Source organism: Chrysemys picta, chromosome 1, assembly GCF_011386835.1.
Source record: "Chrysemys picta bellii isolate R12L10 chromosome 1, ASM1138683v2, whole genome shotgun sequence".
NCBI classification, from domain to species: domain Eukaryota; kingdom Metazoa; phylum Chordata; order Testudines; family Emydidae; genus Chrysemys; species Chrysemys picta.
The window spans coordinates 245,429,533-245,448,710 of NC_088791.1; the positions used below are offsets into that span (position 1 = coordinate 245,429,533).

The window sequence follows — 19,178 nt, forward strand, 5'->3', positions numbered from 1 at the left end:
CCTGTCCCACAGTTCTTCAGCCCAGAGTCAGGATCAAACAGTGGTAAAATTACTTTAATAATAAATAATAATAATAATAATACCCTAGGACAAAACAACCTGAAAAGCTCAGTCTAATCGGCTCAGTTTACAACAGAAGCACTCCAAATAAACTATGTTGCAGCACTTCCTTCCCATAAAAATCAGAAGCTCCTTTGGCTGCCTTAATATGGTAACAAAAGTGAGGTCATTCAGCAGTGCAAAATAATAATAAAAATAATAAATAACGTCATCATCACATGCCAGAATCCTACCTCCACAAGCTGCCTCAGGTTTTCGGTACGGCAACACGATCAAGCCTGTGCTATATTAGAGTAGGAATCAGATTATGCTACTATTCAGTAACATCCAGCAGGAGACCAAACACAGTAAAAATGACAAAATGCTTGGAGTAAAAACCTGGATCTACTGAAGTCACTGGAAACTCCCATAGATATCACTGGGTTCAGGATTTCACTTTAGGAGAGGAAGATGGTTAGGTACTCTCCCCCACAAATACAGCATCAACCCTAGCCCTGAAAGGGAGTCCCAGATCTTTTGTCTTATTTTTACATCAATTAAAACGGTATGGGATGTTAAAAAAAACAACAAACCAACCTGTGGTTCAGCTAACAGATATTTACAGCAATAAGGGAGGACTCTCCATGATGCATTTATTGTAGCTAGAAGAAATTTAAATTCTAAAAACAAAAGTGTTAGAGATTGTCAAAAACATAAGCTTTAGAGTAGCCTTAGGCTGTAGATCAGATTCCCATTCCTAGATATTTATGTGCTAAGCCTATACTTGAAAAGGTACTAAATGTAATAAATACAAAACGGACTAGGTGACTGAATATAATTAAAGTGCTGAATGCACTCCCTTCTGTCATAACATAGCCCTTTCTTATAGGGGCCACTGATTTTCAAAAACCTATGTCCCGCAAAGCTTAATTTTAGATAAACAGAAATTTATCAAAGGAAGTGGAGAATTACATCACAGGAGGGATTTCTGGCCACCCTGTCTTTCCCACACTGATAAAAAGGTAGATGGGGTTAGTGAGGGAGAGACCAGAGTTCCAAATGAGCTAAGCAACCAACAGATCCCATTGCACTCAGATGTTGAGTACAATTGGGACCTGTTGCATGCTGAGCTCATTTGAAAATCTGACCACTTCAAGTAGATGCCTAAATAAGATCTGACCTCTTGAAAATCGAGCCCCAACTTCAGGTGCTAAGCACCTTTGGAAATCTGGCCCTAGATGTTTAGGCCTATCATTAAAAAGAGGACATTAAAACAATCTGCGATCAATATGTTCAAGTTCTGACTTAAGGTGAACCAAGAAAGTTAAAAGTTGTTTAAAAAACTTCTCAAAAGTACCCAAGAGACTTCGGAAGCTAAGTTCTATTGACTTTCAATGAAACTTAAGGTATGTCTACACAGAAAAAAAAATATCTGGAGCCAACTGAGAAGCAAGCATTTATTTGTCACAGGTCGCCTAGTTAGACTGTGTGTGCTGGAGAAGGTGGAGGGTGCTACCACCTTTCTCTTCCCCGCCCTCCCTCCCCCCCCCTCATTTGGTTACCACAAAGTAAGGGGTCTACAGTAATGGACAGAAGTCCTGTAATGGGGTGTTTTGGCCTTTGAAGGTTTGAGAGGGGACTCCTAGCCACTCCCTCCCAAGCCACTCTAACAACAATGCCTTTGGGACAGAAGATGCAGTCATGGAGGGGAAGGATGATGTCATCTCAGTTTACAGTGTGTGAAAGTCTATACTGTTGACTCTGGTCTAAGGCTGGGAACCAACATTCCAAAGGTGGCGGGAGGGGGGCGGGGGAAGAGAAGAGTTGAAGACTCCCTCCCCCACAATGGGGTGGATCAAAATGTCTCTTCAAGCTGCCTCCCTCACCCAGAGGACCAGAACAGCAAGGCAGGCCAGGAGCTGTCTCCAGGGAAGCCAGGACTGTAATCTGGGTTTCTGGCAGGGCATTCTGGGAATGTAGCTGCGTATATAAATAATTCCCTTCCCTCAGATCAGTTAGAGACCTGGAAAGATCAAGGTACATCTCCAGGAGATAAGGGATCACCCACTAATCAATTTCTGTTTTCTTTTTATTTTGTTTCTCATGCCACAGTATAAGGAAGAAAAGAAAAGAAGCAAAACCCTCTCTGGAGAGGCCAAGTACACTGAAAAAGACTGGGGAGATAAAGCTCTGCCAATGGAAGGTTTCTCTCTTCACACTTTTTTTCCCCAACTCCATCGGCATGGTTCTTTTGTTCTGTTTGTCCTGACCATGGGTCCCATTAATGGCTAGCAATTTACAGCTGCTTTCCATCTGGAAAGCTCTTCATCTTTATCTGATGTCATCTTAAAGGGTGAATCAAATTACCTAACAGTGCCAAAAGTCCTCTCACATAAACAGAGTGAACTCTTCTTAAAATCCGAAGTAGTAATATATTTCAGGTGAAATAAACCACGCTGCATATATGTACAGAGTGCTTTGAGCACCAATCCTGCCAGAAGATGTAACAGTGCAGATCCTTGCACTAGAACGGAGGCCCTATGCAGAAGTCTGTAGGATCTGGGACTTGGAGACTAAGGCCAGGTGTACACTAGAAAATCAAGTTGGCTTAATAACATTGCTCAGAGTGTGAGAAATCCACATCCCTGAGTGGCATAGTTGTGACAAAATACAGACAAAATGAAGTACTTCTTCAACAATGCACAATCAACCTGTGGAACTCATTGCCAGGGGATGTTGTGAAGGCCAAAACCTGTAGCTAGAACAACAAAGATTTGAAGAAAGGAATGATGGTGCTTGCATTAGAATTTATATCTATTGGTACAAAGGCCTCTGTGCTTTTTCATATCGAGCTCAGGTTCTTTGCAGATAAGAGAAAATGTATCTTTCAAATATGAGAAAGCAAAAATCTTTTCTTACAACACAACTGAACAAGGAGGAGAGGCTGAAAATAATATTTAGGTGGATCTGTAGATAATCCTATCGCATAATCTGTTTTCCCTTGTTTAGGGTCAGATCCTATTCCCATTAATCAATGGGAATTGGATCAGGCTCTTTGGAATCAGTTGCAGTATGCTGTGGTATTTTACTTTATATGGCGTTGAAAGCCAACCCATTTCTCCCTTTATTTTTTATTTAAAGGCAGGTTCTTTTGTACAACTCTTGGAAACTATTATGGTCCTTCTGAACCAAGTCCAACATGATTGAAAAACTAAATAGTTTTGGGTTGATTTTTTCCCCTCTTAAAAAAAATACAAATCGTTACTTAGCCCATAAGATACTTTTGATGGTCTGACTAGAAATTTTCAAAAAAAAATTAATTTCAAAACACAAAATTGGACCAATATGGTCAGGAAAGGACAATTTTGTTGTGTCCCCTCTGGTCCAAGTTACACAAACAGTACTGTACAGGAAAGACTTCAACAGAAAATCTTCATTAAAGCACCATCCAGTCTAGTAATTATATATTAAACGTAACGACTTGTGGAGCATTCCCTTCAACTCCCAGAGGTGGGAAAATAAGCCCTGTGGCAAAGCTTTCATTTCCCATTCGGTCTTCATCTCTGCCTCCCCCGTCACCAACAGTCAATTTCTTTGTGTAGCCCCGAAAGTGGGGGACTGAGTCCAATTAACCAGTTAAGACACTGGGGGAACTCTCTCCTAAAAGCTCTTGTTTACTGAAACAGGGACTGTAGCTCTTTTTAGAAATGCTGTTTGTAGTGGTCTTGATATTTGCTAGCTCCACAAATAAAGCAAGTTAGTTAAGAAGTTGTTTTGAACCATTAGGCCAGTGTGCAACAGAAGTTTCTCTCTCCAATCCCTGACCATGTAGTGCATTATCCTGGTTGATTCAAGTGCTGTTACCATGTTTAATTGTTTCACAGCTAAAGTATTAGCCTGACCGGCAGTCCACAATTTATTCAATAGAAATGAACTTTTCTAGAATTAATGTTAAGGTTCATTTAGAGCTGGACAAAACTTTTAGGAGGAATATTTTATCTGATGAAAAATGCCGTTTTGGTTGATCCACAGCTAATTTTGCATTTGACATAAATAGTTTTGGTCATTCCCAAATGGCCAGAGGAGTGGTGATGCTGCCACTTCCAAAACCCCTTATAACATTTCGCCCCATGGTTAGGGCACACATTGAGGATGTGGGAGACCCATGTTCAAATCCCTGCTCTGGAAGAGACTTGCAATGAACTTTTTTGATTCAGCAAAAACTGCTAAATATTTCAGATTGGGTCCAACACAAACCACTTCCCCCCACCCCCAATTTTTCTGAACTGCCATCGAACCAACAAATCAACTATTCACCCAATTCTAGCTCCATTGCAACCTAAATTTCTATTATTGGGTCAGAAACTGTAAGTGACCAATCCCCCAAGATTTTTAGCCACAATGGGACTCTTTCCATTGAAAGTAATTTATGAAGTGCCCTGAGAAGGAAAGCTGTACGTTATATAAAACAGCTCCATCAGAAATAGCTTGTTTCTGCTACACTGAAGTCAGGCTATGGCATGTAAACTTAAATACACAAATGCTTCAGCTTCCTCAACATTCCATCAAATTAGCAAGGTTATATACCTTAAAAGTATCTTTAAACTCCAGCTACTAAAGAAAACAAATAGCCTTGTCAGTTCAAATTCAGCATTAGGTGTCTGATGCATAGCTGAATCATTTAAATATTTAAAGTCTTATTTTTGAAACTAGACAATTGATTGAGGCTTACTGTTAGGAGACAGCTCATATTTCTCCACCCATTCAGGAGAGACAGGTTCTTCTTTAGAACCATGATGAATAAAACAGATCTTCACATTCTGAGTTTTTTAAATAGAATCATGTTCTACAGAAACTCCACCTCCATGGTATTAGTCCTACCCTGAATATCAGTCTATTTGATACATAGCTTCTAATTTACTTCACATTAAGAAACATCACGATTTCATACCTCCCAACAGTCTAGGGTTCACAGGACTGTCCTGCTTTGACCCCCCAAATCCCATCGTGGTTGAAGTAGATCATGTCCCACAGGGGTGGCTAGGCTCAGCTCCCTGCTCTGGGCGTTGCGACTTGGCTCCTGATGCAGGGAGGCTGAGCCAAATACAAGTGAGTGGCATTGCAACCTGATGCACAGGGTCACAGCACCACTCATTCAAACTTGAGCAGTGCTGCAACTGTGTGCCAGAGGCCAGGTCGCAACACCCAGAGCAGGAAGCCAAGTCCAGCCAGCCTTCCGGGGCAGGAGCCGCCACTGCAGGGTGAGCTCAGACCTCCCAACCCCCAAACAGCAGGGCCTATCCCTGCTTTAGCCACTTAAAGTGTTGAGAAGTATACAATTAAGGGCCTCATCACAGGAGGGAAGGATGTACTTTATGAAGGACTGAACCAGCCTGCTGCCATGCTACCAGGAGCAGTAATGTTGTAAAATTGTACAAGCTAATCAAGGTCTTGCCCTGTCAATACTCAGAAAGAAAGTAAACCCAGGTTGCTAGAGGAAGTGGTACTGGGAATTCAGTAAGTGGCATTCCTTCCCTTATAAGCCCGAGCATGGTGATATGAGGGACTTTATTGCTTAAACAGCTTTTACATGACCACTTTTAGTCATTAAAAGGTTCCATGACACTTCTCAAGAAGAGGGGTGCTAGTCCTTGCATCTTGGATGAGTTCTAATTTGGGCAACTACTTTCTGGCCACCCAAGTTTTGAGTTCCCATTGTCAACAGGATATGGAATTCTCATTATCTTCACCTCTTAAACTGCGACATACTGTTGCTATTGCTATGTGCAGTTATTCAGTCTTCCCTTTAGAGATGTCTGTATTTCAGTGAAGGTGGTGAAAGGATTAATGAGATTTTTAAAATAATGATACGTGTATGTTATGTATGGTATTCAAGATCATTTTGAATCCATATAAGATCAATATTAATTCAGTTATAATTATTCACGTGTGTTTTGATATTGTTTATAAATGGGGCTTCAACAGGCTCATATCCTCAGCAGATCAGCACAGAGGATGCACCTGTAAGATTCCCTTCCCTTACACGTACTTCTAGTTTTTTTTTTTAAATAGAGTCCAGCTCTTTAGCTAAAGATGTAGCAGTTCATGCTTTTAGCTATGGAGGTCCCCAGTGTTTGAGGGCGGGAAGAGTCTCCTTAGGGTAGAGAAGAAGGTAGGCTGCAGTCTGGGGGGGCGGGGGGAGGGGGGGTGAAGTGTGGAAGAGAGTCAGCAGCTAATGGTGAAAGGGGAAGTAAATAGCAACCATCTGTGAAGAGCGCAGCTGACCCAAGAAGGGAAAAGGGAGCAGTCATCCAGGGAGTGGGGAAAGCACATGGTGTCATGAGTAGAGCCCCACCACTTTTTTCCTTCCTCACACTTAGCACTTACACAGCACTTTGCATGTTCAAAGCATACATATGCACAACCACACAGTAAAAATGCATCTTGCATTGCTTGACACCAGTGTTGTATTAAAAATGGAGTATTTCTGGTGTGGTTAAGCAGTGGAAAGATTAATTGCCGGCATGGTGCAGAACCTTCTAGTGGGCTCAATTATAGCAAGAGGGATATTTTTGCTAAGTGAGGATTCTGCTCATGGAACACCTTCTGAAGACTCATCTACATCTCAAGTGAAAGCACTGTCAGCAGTTATGCTGAGCAGCACCAGCAGTAACTTCAGCACACCATACAAGCAAGGAAGATATGAAGATTAAAGATAAATGGTAAATGCTATAAGTGAATACAAACTAAAATGAACCAGTTACCCTTCCATTACAGACTCAGGAGCCAATGTGGATACACTAAGCTTCAGTGCGATCCTTTAAACAACTCCCACCCAATGCGAGTTTTAAATTCTTGTTAATTTGTTCTCACAGAGAACAGCAGGAGAACCAGTTGAGACTATATGTTAAACACATCGCTTAATTCCTAGAGACGACTGTACCAGCAATAAAAATACATTCCAGGGCAGGCACTTGCAATGCATGCAATGAGAAGGGGAAAAAAAGACACTGCACAGATGCAGATTATGCCACCTGCTCTGCTCACACTAACTAGGGCTTCCTGTTACCATGAGCACAAGGCTTTTTTTTTTAAGTCTCCATCTGGTTCTTCATTAAAATCATAAATTGAGGCTTTGGCAAGGAATCATTCACAGCATGATCACGGTCATCTTTCGGACATGGAGATTACACACTGATCATTCTTGCAAACAATTTGCTGAAGTGCACGTTGATGGCAGTGTGCCAGTACAGCAGCACCCAATGCAGCACGTGAGACGCTCACTGTTCTGATATTTCCAGTGATGAAATAGTCACTCACATGTATGTCTTGACAGTGTCAGTAGCCAACTCAGGTTTTGGATTCTTCCAAAAGCTTCTCTAAGGGCCTCTAATCCAAACACTTAAAATTACTGTTAAAACCATTTTAGAAATGCTTGTCTATGTTTTACTATTTTTCTTTGCGATACTGAGCCCCAGATACTGGAGAATTAGCTTCACCTTGTCTAAGTATTTTCATCTCCAGGCACATGTGGGCATTGCACCTTTGAGGCACTTTTTGATTCAGGGTTGCTCTTTTCCTTAGGATCTACAGTCTAACTTAACTGTACCTGCAAGATACTCCGAGTGTAACAGCACCACATATCCTGGCAGAAGAAACCATGTCAGTTCTACTACTTCACCCATGTCCACCCAGCAGAACAAGCTGAAGTTCTTGAGTAATTCAGAACAAACTTAAAATGAGGTCATTCAAGTGGACATGTCCAAACACTAATTAATCTCTAGTTTAAGGAAAGTCTCTAAGAAATAAGGACACATCAGTTTAGAGATCAGAAACAAAACTCCTTTAATTATTGTTTTTCCCTGTACTGAGGAAATTCTAGATGGCTTCTACTATCCCAAACACTTAAGGTACTTTTTTGTTTTGTGTTAAGAAAAAAAATAGAAAATGAGGGGAAAAAGGGAATTCTTTTTACAGAATTTCAGATTTGTCAGAACCACCTCAAGATTTCCAGTTCTTTCATATATACAGAGTCTAGTCATCACAGTATGGATCATAATGTGCTTCAATGCTCTTTGGTTTTTATCCTGCTCTCAAGTGTCCCAACACTGTCTTGATGACACTTTCAGATGCTCCCATCCCTATGCTGTTCCATGTAATGGTAGTTACCACCAATGTGAGGTGACAGCAGGGATTCTTGATTACTTCATAGACTATCATGAACTAAGTCACATATACATTATCGTGTACGGTAGCTGCAGTATGTCAGCAGCAGACAGACCTGTGCACAAGACCTTCATGATGACCCAGCATAGTGAGACTGATGCATGGAAGACCCAGGTTTGAAGCAAAAAGAAATTGCATATCAAGAGATTAGAAACCATTCATTCATTCTCCTTGAGCAGTTGGAGGAGAGGGAGCACCGATTGTGTGCATCTCAAAGTCAGTTATCTACATCAGTACTGTAACTTCAGATTGCTCAGGACCGCCACCACAAAATTAAAGTTAAAATTAATAAAAGCTGGAACATTTCTGAAATAGACAATATTTTAAACAATTACTATTGTGTATATGTGCACTGTGTATAATAAAATCATTTCTGAAATGTTCATTTTTAATTTTAGCTATTTCAGCTTATTCTAAATACATGAGTGTCTATTATTGCATATGACAATCACGACATATTTCTAGAGAAACAACATGTTCATAGAAAAAGCGTGAAAGACTGAACATAAGATTGTTCCATTAGCAAGTGCTTAAATGAGAAAAATGGAACTTGACCCAAATGTGTCTGATTTAATACTTTATCAAACAGGCCTCTGTGGATTGAATGGAATATTACACTTTTCTAACTGACTTGCTGTAGTCAGAGTTAAGACTCAAACAAAGTTAATACAGTTTTTTGCTTTCTGAATATTAAAGTCTAAAATGAGAATTCAGAGGAAAGAAAATTCGTAGTACCTCAGCTACTGAATTTGGAGAGACCTACTGTATTAAGAAAATTTGATAAGAGCCTTATCAAAATGATAGGGGGTTGTTTTTACGAGGATTTAAAAAAATACCTCTCCCTTTAAAACTTGAGGGAATTGCACAATTACGTTTAAAAATATGTTCAAAATGGTCTTTTCCAGCCTAAAACCCCAACACTATTTCCTCATTAAATCCACCCTCCATCAACAGTGCTACTCCAAAGAAAAACAATGGGAAAGCACATTCCTTGCAGCCTGCTCTGAGAGGCAGCCTCAGGCTTTGCAGGACCAACTGGGGGAGCAAATTCCAAAATTTCTGAAAATTCCTTCTCCGGCTTCCTCAAGGAAACGGCTGGGTTAGGTGCTTAGGAGGATCTCAGCTGCAATGTATCATGGTATCAGGTACCATCAAGGTGGCCTCAGACGGTACACGTGGTACATCAGTGACAGCAGATAGTTGGAATAGGTCAAGAATTTTCTGTTGGAATGATTTTCGGATAGAAAATGCACTTTCTGCAGGAAAATTTCAGTTTTACTTGAAAATTGTAATGGTTTGTTTATTTGGAAAATCATTTCCAGCTCTGGGGATGCCCTGCTCTTTGGCAGGTCATCTGACAGGCTGCTGGGGAGCCCAGGCTTCCAGGCTTGCTGGTTCCCAGACAGTCCACCAGGAGGCCTGTCTCAGAGCTGGGGGCTCCCAGGACTTTCAGGTTCCCCTGCAGCCTGGAAGCCCTGGCACCACAGCCACATGGTTCTCCACCTGGCAGTCTGCCTTAAACTTTGAATCTTACGTGGTTAGAAAAATACATTGAGCCAAAGTGCAAAATTGCAAAATCCCCCCCCTTCCCCCCAATTTGACATCATTTTCAGGTTACCACCACATACTGCTCTGGTATGAACTTATGCTGTATTCCACTTTGGGAGGCAGATGTGGGGTATTTACCTCAGTGAAAGTTGATCACAGGGTATGTTCCTGTACACTCACAAGCATGGCAATTTCAATCAATGGATGAAAACAACACTGCTGATCAATATATTTTGTGGTACTTGTGCTTCACGCACCTATCTACAAAAACACCACTATAAATTGTCAAACTGAATAGCCGATTCATTTATAAAGAGCAGCTTGGATGTGTGAAAGAAGAGATAAACATTTACTAAGCAGTTACTAAGTAACTTAGTCATTCCTTAACATTTCTTTGCTATAGTTAGTACAGCAAGCTTTTCTGGCATTTCTGAGCCTGTGAAAATCCAAGTAAAATATAAATGAATGAGCTCTACCTGACCCATCTAAATGCATTTGTAAAGTACTGCCCATGTTTAACTGTTATAGGTTAAAGAAATAGGGGCAGATACAGGATCCCTAGTCTAGCTTCTCTAATGGAGCACCTATGGATTCCCCTGATGTATGAGAATTCCCAGGGGCTGAAGTAGCCAACTATGCTGGCTCTATCCCACACACTCCAAGTTTTCCCTATTCTTCAGCACAAAGGGCATGTTGGAGATGGAGTGGCACGTTAGGCATGGAAGGATTTCTCTTTTCTCCCCCCCTCTAGCGTTCCAAAATGAGCACCTGCTCAGTGTCTGATCTGATCTGGCATATGGCCTTATATGAAACTTAAAAAAAAATAATAAAAAGAAGAAGATATTGTATGGAAGGTACACTGTATTGTACGGATTTCAGCCATAAACTCCACACTTCTGAGCAAGGATTCCAAGTTATTTTTGTTGAGGGCTGACTGTGAAAAGCAAATTAATGGGGAGAGATTTTCTCAGTTCTCTCTGACTCTCCTTTTTACCCACAATTGGAAAGATGCAAAGTTTTCCTTCCATATGTAATAGGAAGAAAGTTCAAATTATATTTGATTATTCCAAGCGTGTGTGTGTGTGTGTGTGTGTGTGTGTGAAACCTACAGAGCAAAGCTTGAAAACAAACCAATAGCAGTTTATTATTATATATTATTATTATTATGCCAGCTGTGCGTGTTTAACTGCTGTGTAGACATACCCTAAGTTTCAAAGGCTCCTGGCTCTCTGCACGGAACAGAGCACACAAGACAGTGAATTGGAACCACACTTTGAAGAGGAAATGCTCCCAGAAGATCACGTAGGTTGCTCAAGCCAGCTCAAATAGTTTAAAAAGTGTCATAGAGCAAAAGATGACAACATCAACATCCCAAAGGCTCATCTCAGAGCTGCCTGAAAACTCATTTAAAAAGGAAGAGACAACCTTCTCCAGGAGTCCCCCACATTCCAAATAACATTACATGGATGAGAGGCAGAACCTTTCATAGATCAAATGTAGTAAAGAGGTGTAACAGCAAACTTTAGATTTGAACTGCCTCAGTTGTAAGGGGTGTTCAGATTTGGGATTTTGTCTGAGCTATATTTGTAATTAAATATGACCATTAGACTCACTGGATTATCGAAAGGCACATTTGCTCCCTAAGGACTAGTTCCCTGGCAAATTTCAAATTCCAATGACCTCCCAGCTCAGGTGCAAGAGATTCAAAAAAGGAAGTAATCATTTATTTATGACAGCAGACATGTATTTGTTTTCTATTCTCTTTCCTTACTGAAAATGGCTAAACCATCTAAACTCAAATTAAAACCAACAAAACCAAACCACTCATGCTCTTGGGGTTGAGAAAAAACATGCAAAAGCAGTGTTATGATAAATACAAGCAACTGATATGAAACATGTGCAACCTAAACTACAGGTGTTTGGCCTGCAAAACTGTAAAAATAATATAAAAATCCATCCATAATAGGATACAGAAAATTCAGTTATCTAGGTCCATGTGCCTTAATTACCTTAAAGATTAACAAAATCCATATGACAACTGCAACAAAAACAACCAAAGTGTCTGGTATAGACCTGGGATTAAAAAAACCAAATGAAGATGTGATATTGCCAAAAAGCAAGGAAAGAGAAAATATTCAAATGCCACAATCAGGTAACTTCAGAAAATATTTCTTAAAGAAAGCTTGTAAACAGATTGCTTTCTGAAGCCTGTTCATGACTCTCTGGGGTTGTGTCCTCACATTAAGAGCTCATGGCTTAGCAGGATGCAGCCCCTCCCGGAGGGATGGCGTATCCCACATAGCTACAGTAGGACGTCTCTGACCATGACCAGACCACCCCACACTCCACTGAATCTCTCGCTCAAAGACAGAGAAATGGCTCCGCTTTGTTTTCGTTCTTTATGAGAAGGGCCTTAGTTCACTTAAAATGCTGAGCTATAGCAGAAGTGGATGATTCAGCCTCCACTCTGCTCCCCAACATGTGACCTTCCTTGTTTTCTGTGGCATGTATCAGTAACTGGAACATACCTATTTTTATTCCAAATTAGCCCTTGCTGTTGGCTTTGCCCTTACCTACAGCTCGTAGGGCTTTATACTGATTTCAAATACATAGGAATGTAACCGCTCTCCTGGCCTAGATCCCTGCCATTGGGGAGAAAACCTGCAGAAGGATCACTTCACACTGTCCCATTAGGGGGCCTTCCCCCATAGCCAATTATCTGCCTGGCTCTCCTGGGAGATGCAGGAGGCACCAACTCTAATCCCAGACAGCCTGCTTCTTGGTCCTATCAAGGGGCTGATCATGGCCCCCATTATTGTAGTATCTGAACACTTCACCATCTTTACTCCTGTCCTCACAACAGCCCTCTGAAGTACTGAACTATGACTGATCTACAGAGGGGGAACTGGGGGACGGAGACTTACCCAAAGCCACACAAGAAAGCTGCAGGCAAAGCAGGGAATTACACCCAGCTTTCCTGAGTCCCAGCAATAGTGTCCTATCCTCCAGACAATCCTTCTGCTCTGTTTGCCCTTGTCCTTCTGCCCCCTCCACTGGAGCCTTGCTACCAGGGCTGCCCCCACCTGTATTTTACTTTCTGAATAATCCTCATAAGGTGAAAAAGGACAATGTCTCTCTCCTCCTTCTGCCCCAGCTTGCCTAGTCTTCATTCCCTCCCCTTCATGGACCCTAGACCCTATAACTCCTCCCGTGGGGTCTGCAGAGGGCGGTAACAGTGCCATGAAGACAGCTGAGCCGTCCTTCCACCTGTCTCTGGAATGACCCCTATGGGGCCCTATCATACATGGATCCCAGAGAGGGATGATCTGGGCCATAATGAACAGGCTCACAATATGTAGCTACATATTTGAGATCAGAACTGAGCCCTGGAAGTTGCCAGTCAAAGCTGCCTGCTAACGTGTTTACATTTTGTCCAACATTAATCAAACCTTACTGAAAGAGGGAGCTCAGTGATGTGATGTGCAGAAACTCTCACCATTATTTAGCATTTAACTCAGACCTATACATTTAAATTCATACACCACTGTCATGGCTAGGCTGGATAGCTACAGTTCATAAAATGATCTTATTCTACCTAGAATATTCACTGATCCTACACGGTAAAATATATTCTAAATATACAGCATGTTCTTAAATATAGGAACCTCCCCACAACACACACAAATACCAAAAGTTTTATCTAATGATTAATCCTCCCAGCCTTCTGATCTTTCTAGCCTTACCTTTAATTATTCCTTTATTCATTCATATGCAGCATGCCTTGTAGTATGCTCCTCCATACCAAGTGCAGTAATAGGAACGGCTACTGATGAACACAGAGTGCAGCGAATGCTCACACACAGATAATTTAATTAGTTATTCTAAACAGAAAAGCCACCCCTTACGCATACCAGTTTCATTTAAATATGTCGTTTGAAAAGCAGCAACATTGGAATGTAAAATGCCATCCCAGCAAGTGACAGCCCTTCCTCTGGTATTCCTCAACAACAATCATGCATACCAAATAATAGAAAACGGAACTGGAAATGTGAATTGAAGAAGGAGAATAAGGAAGCAATTTTTGGATGTCACTATTTCCACAAAACATGCTTTTCAGTTTTGCAATGGACTGTAGCTGTACTATTTATAGCAAATAATATCTCCATGTTTCATTTACCTCCCAAGTGAAACAAGATTTCTGTGGAAATCCTTAATTAAGGAATTTAAAACATAATTTATTTTTGTTTGAGCCTCCAACACTAACAGATTTAGAATGACAAATGCCCCTGAAAAAGCAACTGTCTTCCCTTCCTCCCCCCCCCCTTATTGCACAGGGCTTCTCATGGAGATCAGTACAAAAAATAAATATTTGTCCGAGTGAAAATTACAGCTCAAGCAGTGTAGTCTAAGGAGAGCAGAATAGCTCTCCAAGATAGCACCCTCTTCCCACTAACTATAACAGTGGTTCTAACTGTTATAAAAATGTACCAAATGTATCTCTAGCAAAACTGGTTTCTTGCAACAACTGCAAAGCAATGTAGTTGATAAGTGTGATATACTATGTAATATGTCTAAGAATAGAAGACTACATTGCAGATTTACATATACATAACCTCTTCCCCACCCCCGACAGTATATTTATACAATATTATGCATGCTGAAAACATAAGAGTTCAATTTCTTGTGCCCTTACACTCCACCCCATGACACATGTTCCTCAATAGGATAGTGTTATTTGCCAAAGTTACTGAGTAAGACAATTAAGTCACTAGGAAAAAATGGAAAACAAATATAAAGCTGGACACACCTGTGCTTTTCTTCAGAAGGAGCCACAATTCTGCAATATCCTTGTACAACAAAGAGATCAGACTTAAGGTCATATTGCCACAAGTCAATTTAGTGCAAAGCAGTTCCATAGACAGTGACCTATTTATCTGTAAGCCTGCCTTCAGAACACAAAGCAAGCACAAAATTCCATCTTTCAGTCAAAGCCAAGCTCCGCGGTATACAATACCTTTCTTCAAATTACATGCAAAGCAAGTGTGCCTTTCAACATGATCAGAGGTCTGGCAAAGGGTTAGCTGTTTACTGGCTATTTATCAGTTTCAGTCTTATTGTATAAAGAACTGGCATGTATTACACTCAGTTTATTTACTTAGAGTGTGAACACATTCGCTGTTCAAATATTGTCAGAACAAGAATGTGTTAAAAAAATTAATTAAAGCTCTCAATGTTGCATGTCAAAAACCTCCCTTTAGGAGCCCTACATTTAACAAATGGTAACCTCTCAAGTAAAATGATCCTTTTTCTCCTCCCAACACAAGGAAATATATTGTCCAACAGACAGCTGTCCTCCCCAAAGACCATTCTGATTAGCAAATCCCTTGGAATTTAACTGGGCATTTCATATTTAGTAGGGAAATCTCACCCTTGCATCTTTGACTGAAATAGATCAGAATATTTTGCCTCGTAGTAAATCCATAAAGCATCTGTTCCTTATGAAGATGTATAAATCCACCAAATGTGCTACAACAGCGCCCTTCTCTAAAAAAGAACCCTATTTTACTTACAAAGTCACACTGGTGAAAACGTACATCAGGCTTTAAAAAAAAAAAAAAAAGGCTATCTTTCGAAAATCAGTTATAACCAATTATTTTTGTATGACCTTTCACACACTAATATTTAGCAGTTTTGGTTTACTTGAGCCGTTAAAGTAATTGCTGAAGGATAGATTATCTGTTAATTAATGGTCTCAAGATTATTTAGCAGCAATCCAGACTCACTAATATGAAGAGCAAAAAGATAAATGAGAGTGGCACCAGAAGTAATTAGATGTCCTATATGACAATTCCTGGGTTCCCTCCCCCATTTGCTGTTATAAGAGCTCTCTTCCAACAAGAGAGGTCAAGAAAATAGAATAGCAGGAATAAACAAATTGGATTGATGCTTATATCTGTTCACAACAATCCATTTACATGGGGAAAAGTTCAGTTATATATTCAGCAATCCAGGCTATCAACCAATTCTATACATACAGAACCAGCAGAAAACAAGTGATCAATGGATTCCACGGAATATTTTAACTGCTTACCTGCAAAAATTTTACTCATCTGCCTTCCATACATCCATTTTTAGTGAGGCAGAAATGCTTATAATCTCAAACCCACTTAACATTTATTACAATACATATACCTTAAATATAAATATCAAACAAGCTGGTACAGTACACTGCATTAAAATACAGCTTGAGAGTGTAACTAAACCACAACTAACGAAATTCAGCTATTTCATTCTTAGCATTCACTATTATGCTTCCTGGATCTATAAGGACTAAATGTGGCTGGATCCTAAAGAATTTTTAAAAAATTACAGTTAGACTAAAAAACCGGCCACCTCCTAGAAAATATTTTAACTGCTCTAGATCTTACATAACTCTTTGGACTTCCATAGTGCTTCCATCTGAAAAACTCAAAGCATCTTACAAACATTAGAGAATTAATCTCAATTTTACAAATGTGAAAGCTGAACAAATGAGATTCAAGTGAGTTGTTCTATGTCACACAATACATCTGTGGCAAAGTCAGGAACACATCCCAGATCTCTTGACTCTCAGTCCTCTGCCTCAAGCATAAGACCCTACTCCCATGGGCGGCAGGTATCATAGGCTGGGGAGGTTGTCCCGCCCAAACAGACAGGCATGGTCCTGCTCATTCTCCGCCCCCAGGCCCTCCCGGCTTCCTGCTCTGCATCTCCCCCTGTGCGGTGGCCACAGCTCAGGCTGAGGCCACGTTGCCGGCCCTCCCTCCCGGTGCTCTGGGACTGAGAGGACTGAGGCTGCACCGCCCTCCCTTCCAGCGCTCCAGGTTCTAGCATGGGGTGGGGGCCAGTGGCCACAGTGGGGGTGCTCTGGGCTCCAGCGGGGGGCACAGAAGGGGCGGGGCCTTAGGGAGAAGGGGCAGTACTGGAGGATTAGCATCCCCCAGCCAACTGTTCATACGCCGCCAATACCCACTCCCTCTTGAAGTTTAACAGATTGCCACAGTTTATCACCTGATACCACCTGAATGGCATGTAGAGATTAGTCTGTACATTGGATTAAGACCTTGAATTCCAATCCTCAGACAGCAATTATAATTAAAATTACCTTATTTATAGTTTTTGCAGTACAAAATGGTCCCAGGCAGACCTACTCATCTTCCCTATTAGGACATCAAAACAGTATTTTGGAAATGAGAAATTCTATTAATCTTAAAATATATGCATGGGCGCATGCTGCCATTTTTTTCTTATTTAGCAACACACAGTCACTCAGATGCAACAGCTAGTGTGAACTCAGCACTATATTTGGCTGATTAGACAACTACTAACAGCTATGGGAGTCAAGAATCTAACCCAGTGGTCCCCAAACTGTGGGGCACACCCCCGGCCACCCAAGCGGGCACGGCTGCTCCACTCCTGGTCCCAGACCTACCCCCACCCAGCCGCGGCCCCAGCCTTGGCCTCTTTACCCCATCCACACCCTCCCCCACCCACAGCCACGGCCCTGCTCCTGGCCCCATCTCCTGTGGGTGGGTGCAGACAGAGGTAAGGGGGGGGCGTGATGTGAAAAGTTTGGGGACCACTGGTTTAACCTGCTGCACAGCACGCTGAAAATTGGGTCCTCATATACAATGCATTTAACTACACAGAAGTGATGACATTCCTTTTCGATTATGTGGAGGAAAGACACTGACTGCCTTTAATGACATTTGTGGAAAAACAGCAGAAGCAAAGTGAAAGATGGGGCTAAACCACTGTCACAAAAACAGAAATATGTATCCTGTCAACGTAAACATGTCAGTAAGGCAACATTTATAAATACACAACCTGACACTTTGGCATAGTTGAATCTCTCTCTCCCCCAATTTTTTAAACAAACCTGCACAGTTTTGATTGTTTTTAGTTTTACGGTCAAGGTAAAATGAAGTGAAAACATTTGTTTAGATTAGAACTGCTTTTTTCTGAATCCTTTCAGATTGTGAGAAAGGCAGGCACAAACCTCATCACAGACAAGGATTTCGGAGCACAGGGATTCCCATGCAGAAGAGGTTGTAGAGCTAACAAATCTCTCAGGTTAAAGCAGAATATCAGTATGATGGTAATTAGGTTCCTTGTAAATTTCAGAATCTTTAGTTCTGTAGAAGTCTTCAGTTACACGTAAAATTATTGTGGGAAGGAGACAGCCAAAAGCAAGAGGTAAGGGGGCACTAAGAGAAACAGTTGCCTTTTAAAATGTTATTTTTGACTCAGTTTCCTATTGTGTGCTTCAGAGGAAAAAAAAGATCAGATTGATACAAAACCCAGATCAAGATCCCCCCAACACCTCAGCATGTCCTGAAAGGGAAGGGTTCAAAATTCATCACAGTCACACTATTGAAGAAAGGGAAAAGGGGCTTAATAAAGATGTGTGGACTGTCAAGGGAGGGAGAAGGTTTTGTTATGTTTAAAGTAGTCCAACAAGAAGCCCAAAGAGGTTGTGATGCTGGCAGACCAGGTGCTAGCTCATGCCAAGGCCCCTAGGCCTCAACTGAACACTGACAAACACATAGCTGGAACCAGTCAGGCTCATCTGTAGTATTAATGTTGTTAGAATAGGTATTAGAGTTACAAAAATGAGTTTCATGTTTAGACTTCAATACTTGTAAGTTGCTGCATGCATTAACCTCACTTATATTACCTCTATCCCATGTTATAAGGAAATATGTGAATGTTTGCTCTGTAGCTGTAAATCATCAGACAGGAGAGAAGCATTAAATACTAGTTTCCAACAGGAGATGTTCTCTCTTGCCTAATAAAAGGAGGCCCATCAATACCAGACGAACCATTGACAAAGACAAAAGACTTTGTGGATTGCTTCCCTCCCCCCTCCTGCCATGAAGAGGAGACTTGCAACTGAATTCCTCCCAACAGCTGACTTTGCAACTGGAAGCAGGAAGGAGAAAGGAATAAAAAGCCCTAACAAGGAGGAACTGCATCTTTTTTGCTGCTTGGGCTCTGAGGGACAAGGATTACTAAGCATAAGCAAAAGATCCCCAGTGCGTGCCCTGGGTTAACCCTAAAGGACGTATAAAGCTTGATTATAGAAGCTTCTATTACCTTTTGAAACTTAATACTACCTCATACAAGTGTATGTACGTTTACCTGATTTAATCATGTAAATAACTTTTAGTTCCTTCTTTTAGTAAATAAATCTTTAGATTATTATAGGATTGGCTGCAAGCATTGTCTTTGGTGTGAGATCTGAGATGCAAATTCACGTAGGGTAAGTAATTTTTTGGGAGGGGACTAGGAGTAACCTGAATATAATTTTTTTTTGGTGTAAGGAA

The 19,178-nt window shown here is 41.0% G+C and overlaps 1 protein-coding gene across 27 annotated transcripts in view; it reads right to left on the reverse strand.

Annotated features, from left to right (window-relative positions):
• The window catches only part of MCF2L (MCF.2 cell line derived transforming sequence like), a 278,619-nt gene that overhangs the window by 130,075 nt on the left and 129,366 nt on the right, over positions 1 to 19,178 (reverse strand). The window contains exon 1 of one of the 27 annotated variants that reach the window (XM_042861419.2): positions 14,621 to 14,836. The exons of 23 other annotated variants lie outside the window; for them this stretch is intronic. In XM_042861419.2, the coding sequence (XP_042717353.2) occupies positions 14,621 to 14,729 (109 nt within the window). In that variant the 5' untranslated portion in view covers positions 14,730 to 14,836. Of the gene's footprint in view, positions 1 to 13,556; positions 13,802 to 14,620; positions 14,837 to 19,178 lie in introns of those variants that run through there. 3 more of the 27 variants (XM_065581011.1, XM_065581004.1, XM_042861424.2) reach the window with 3 other exon arrangements.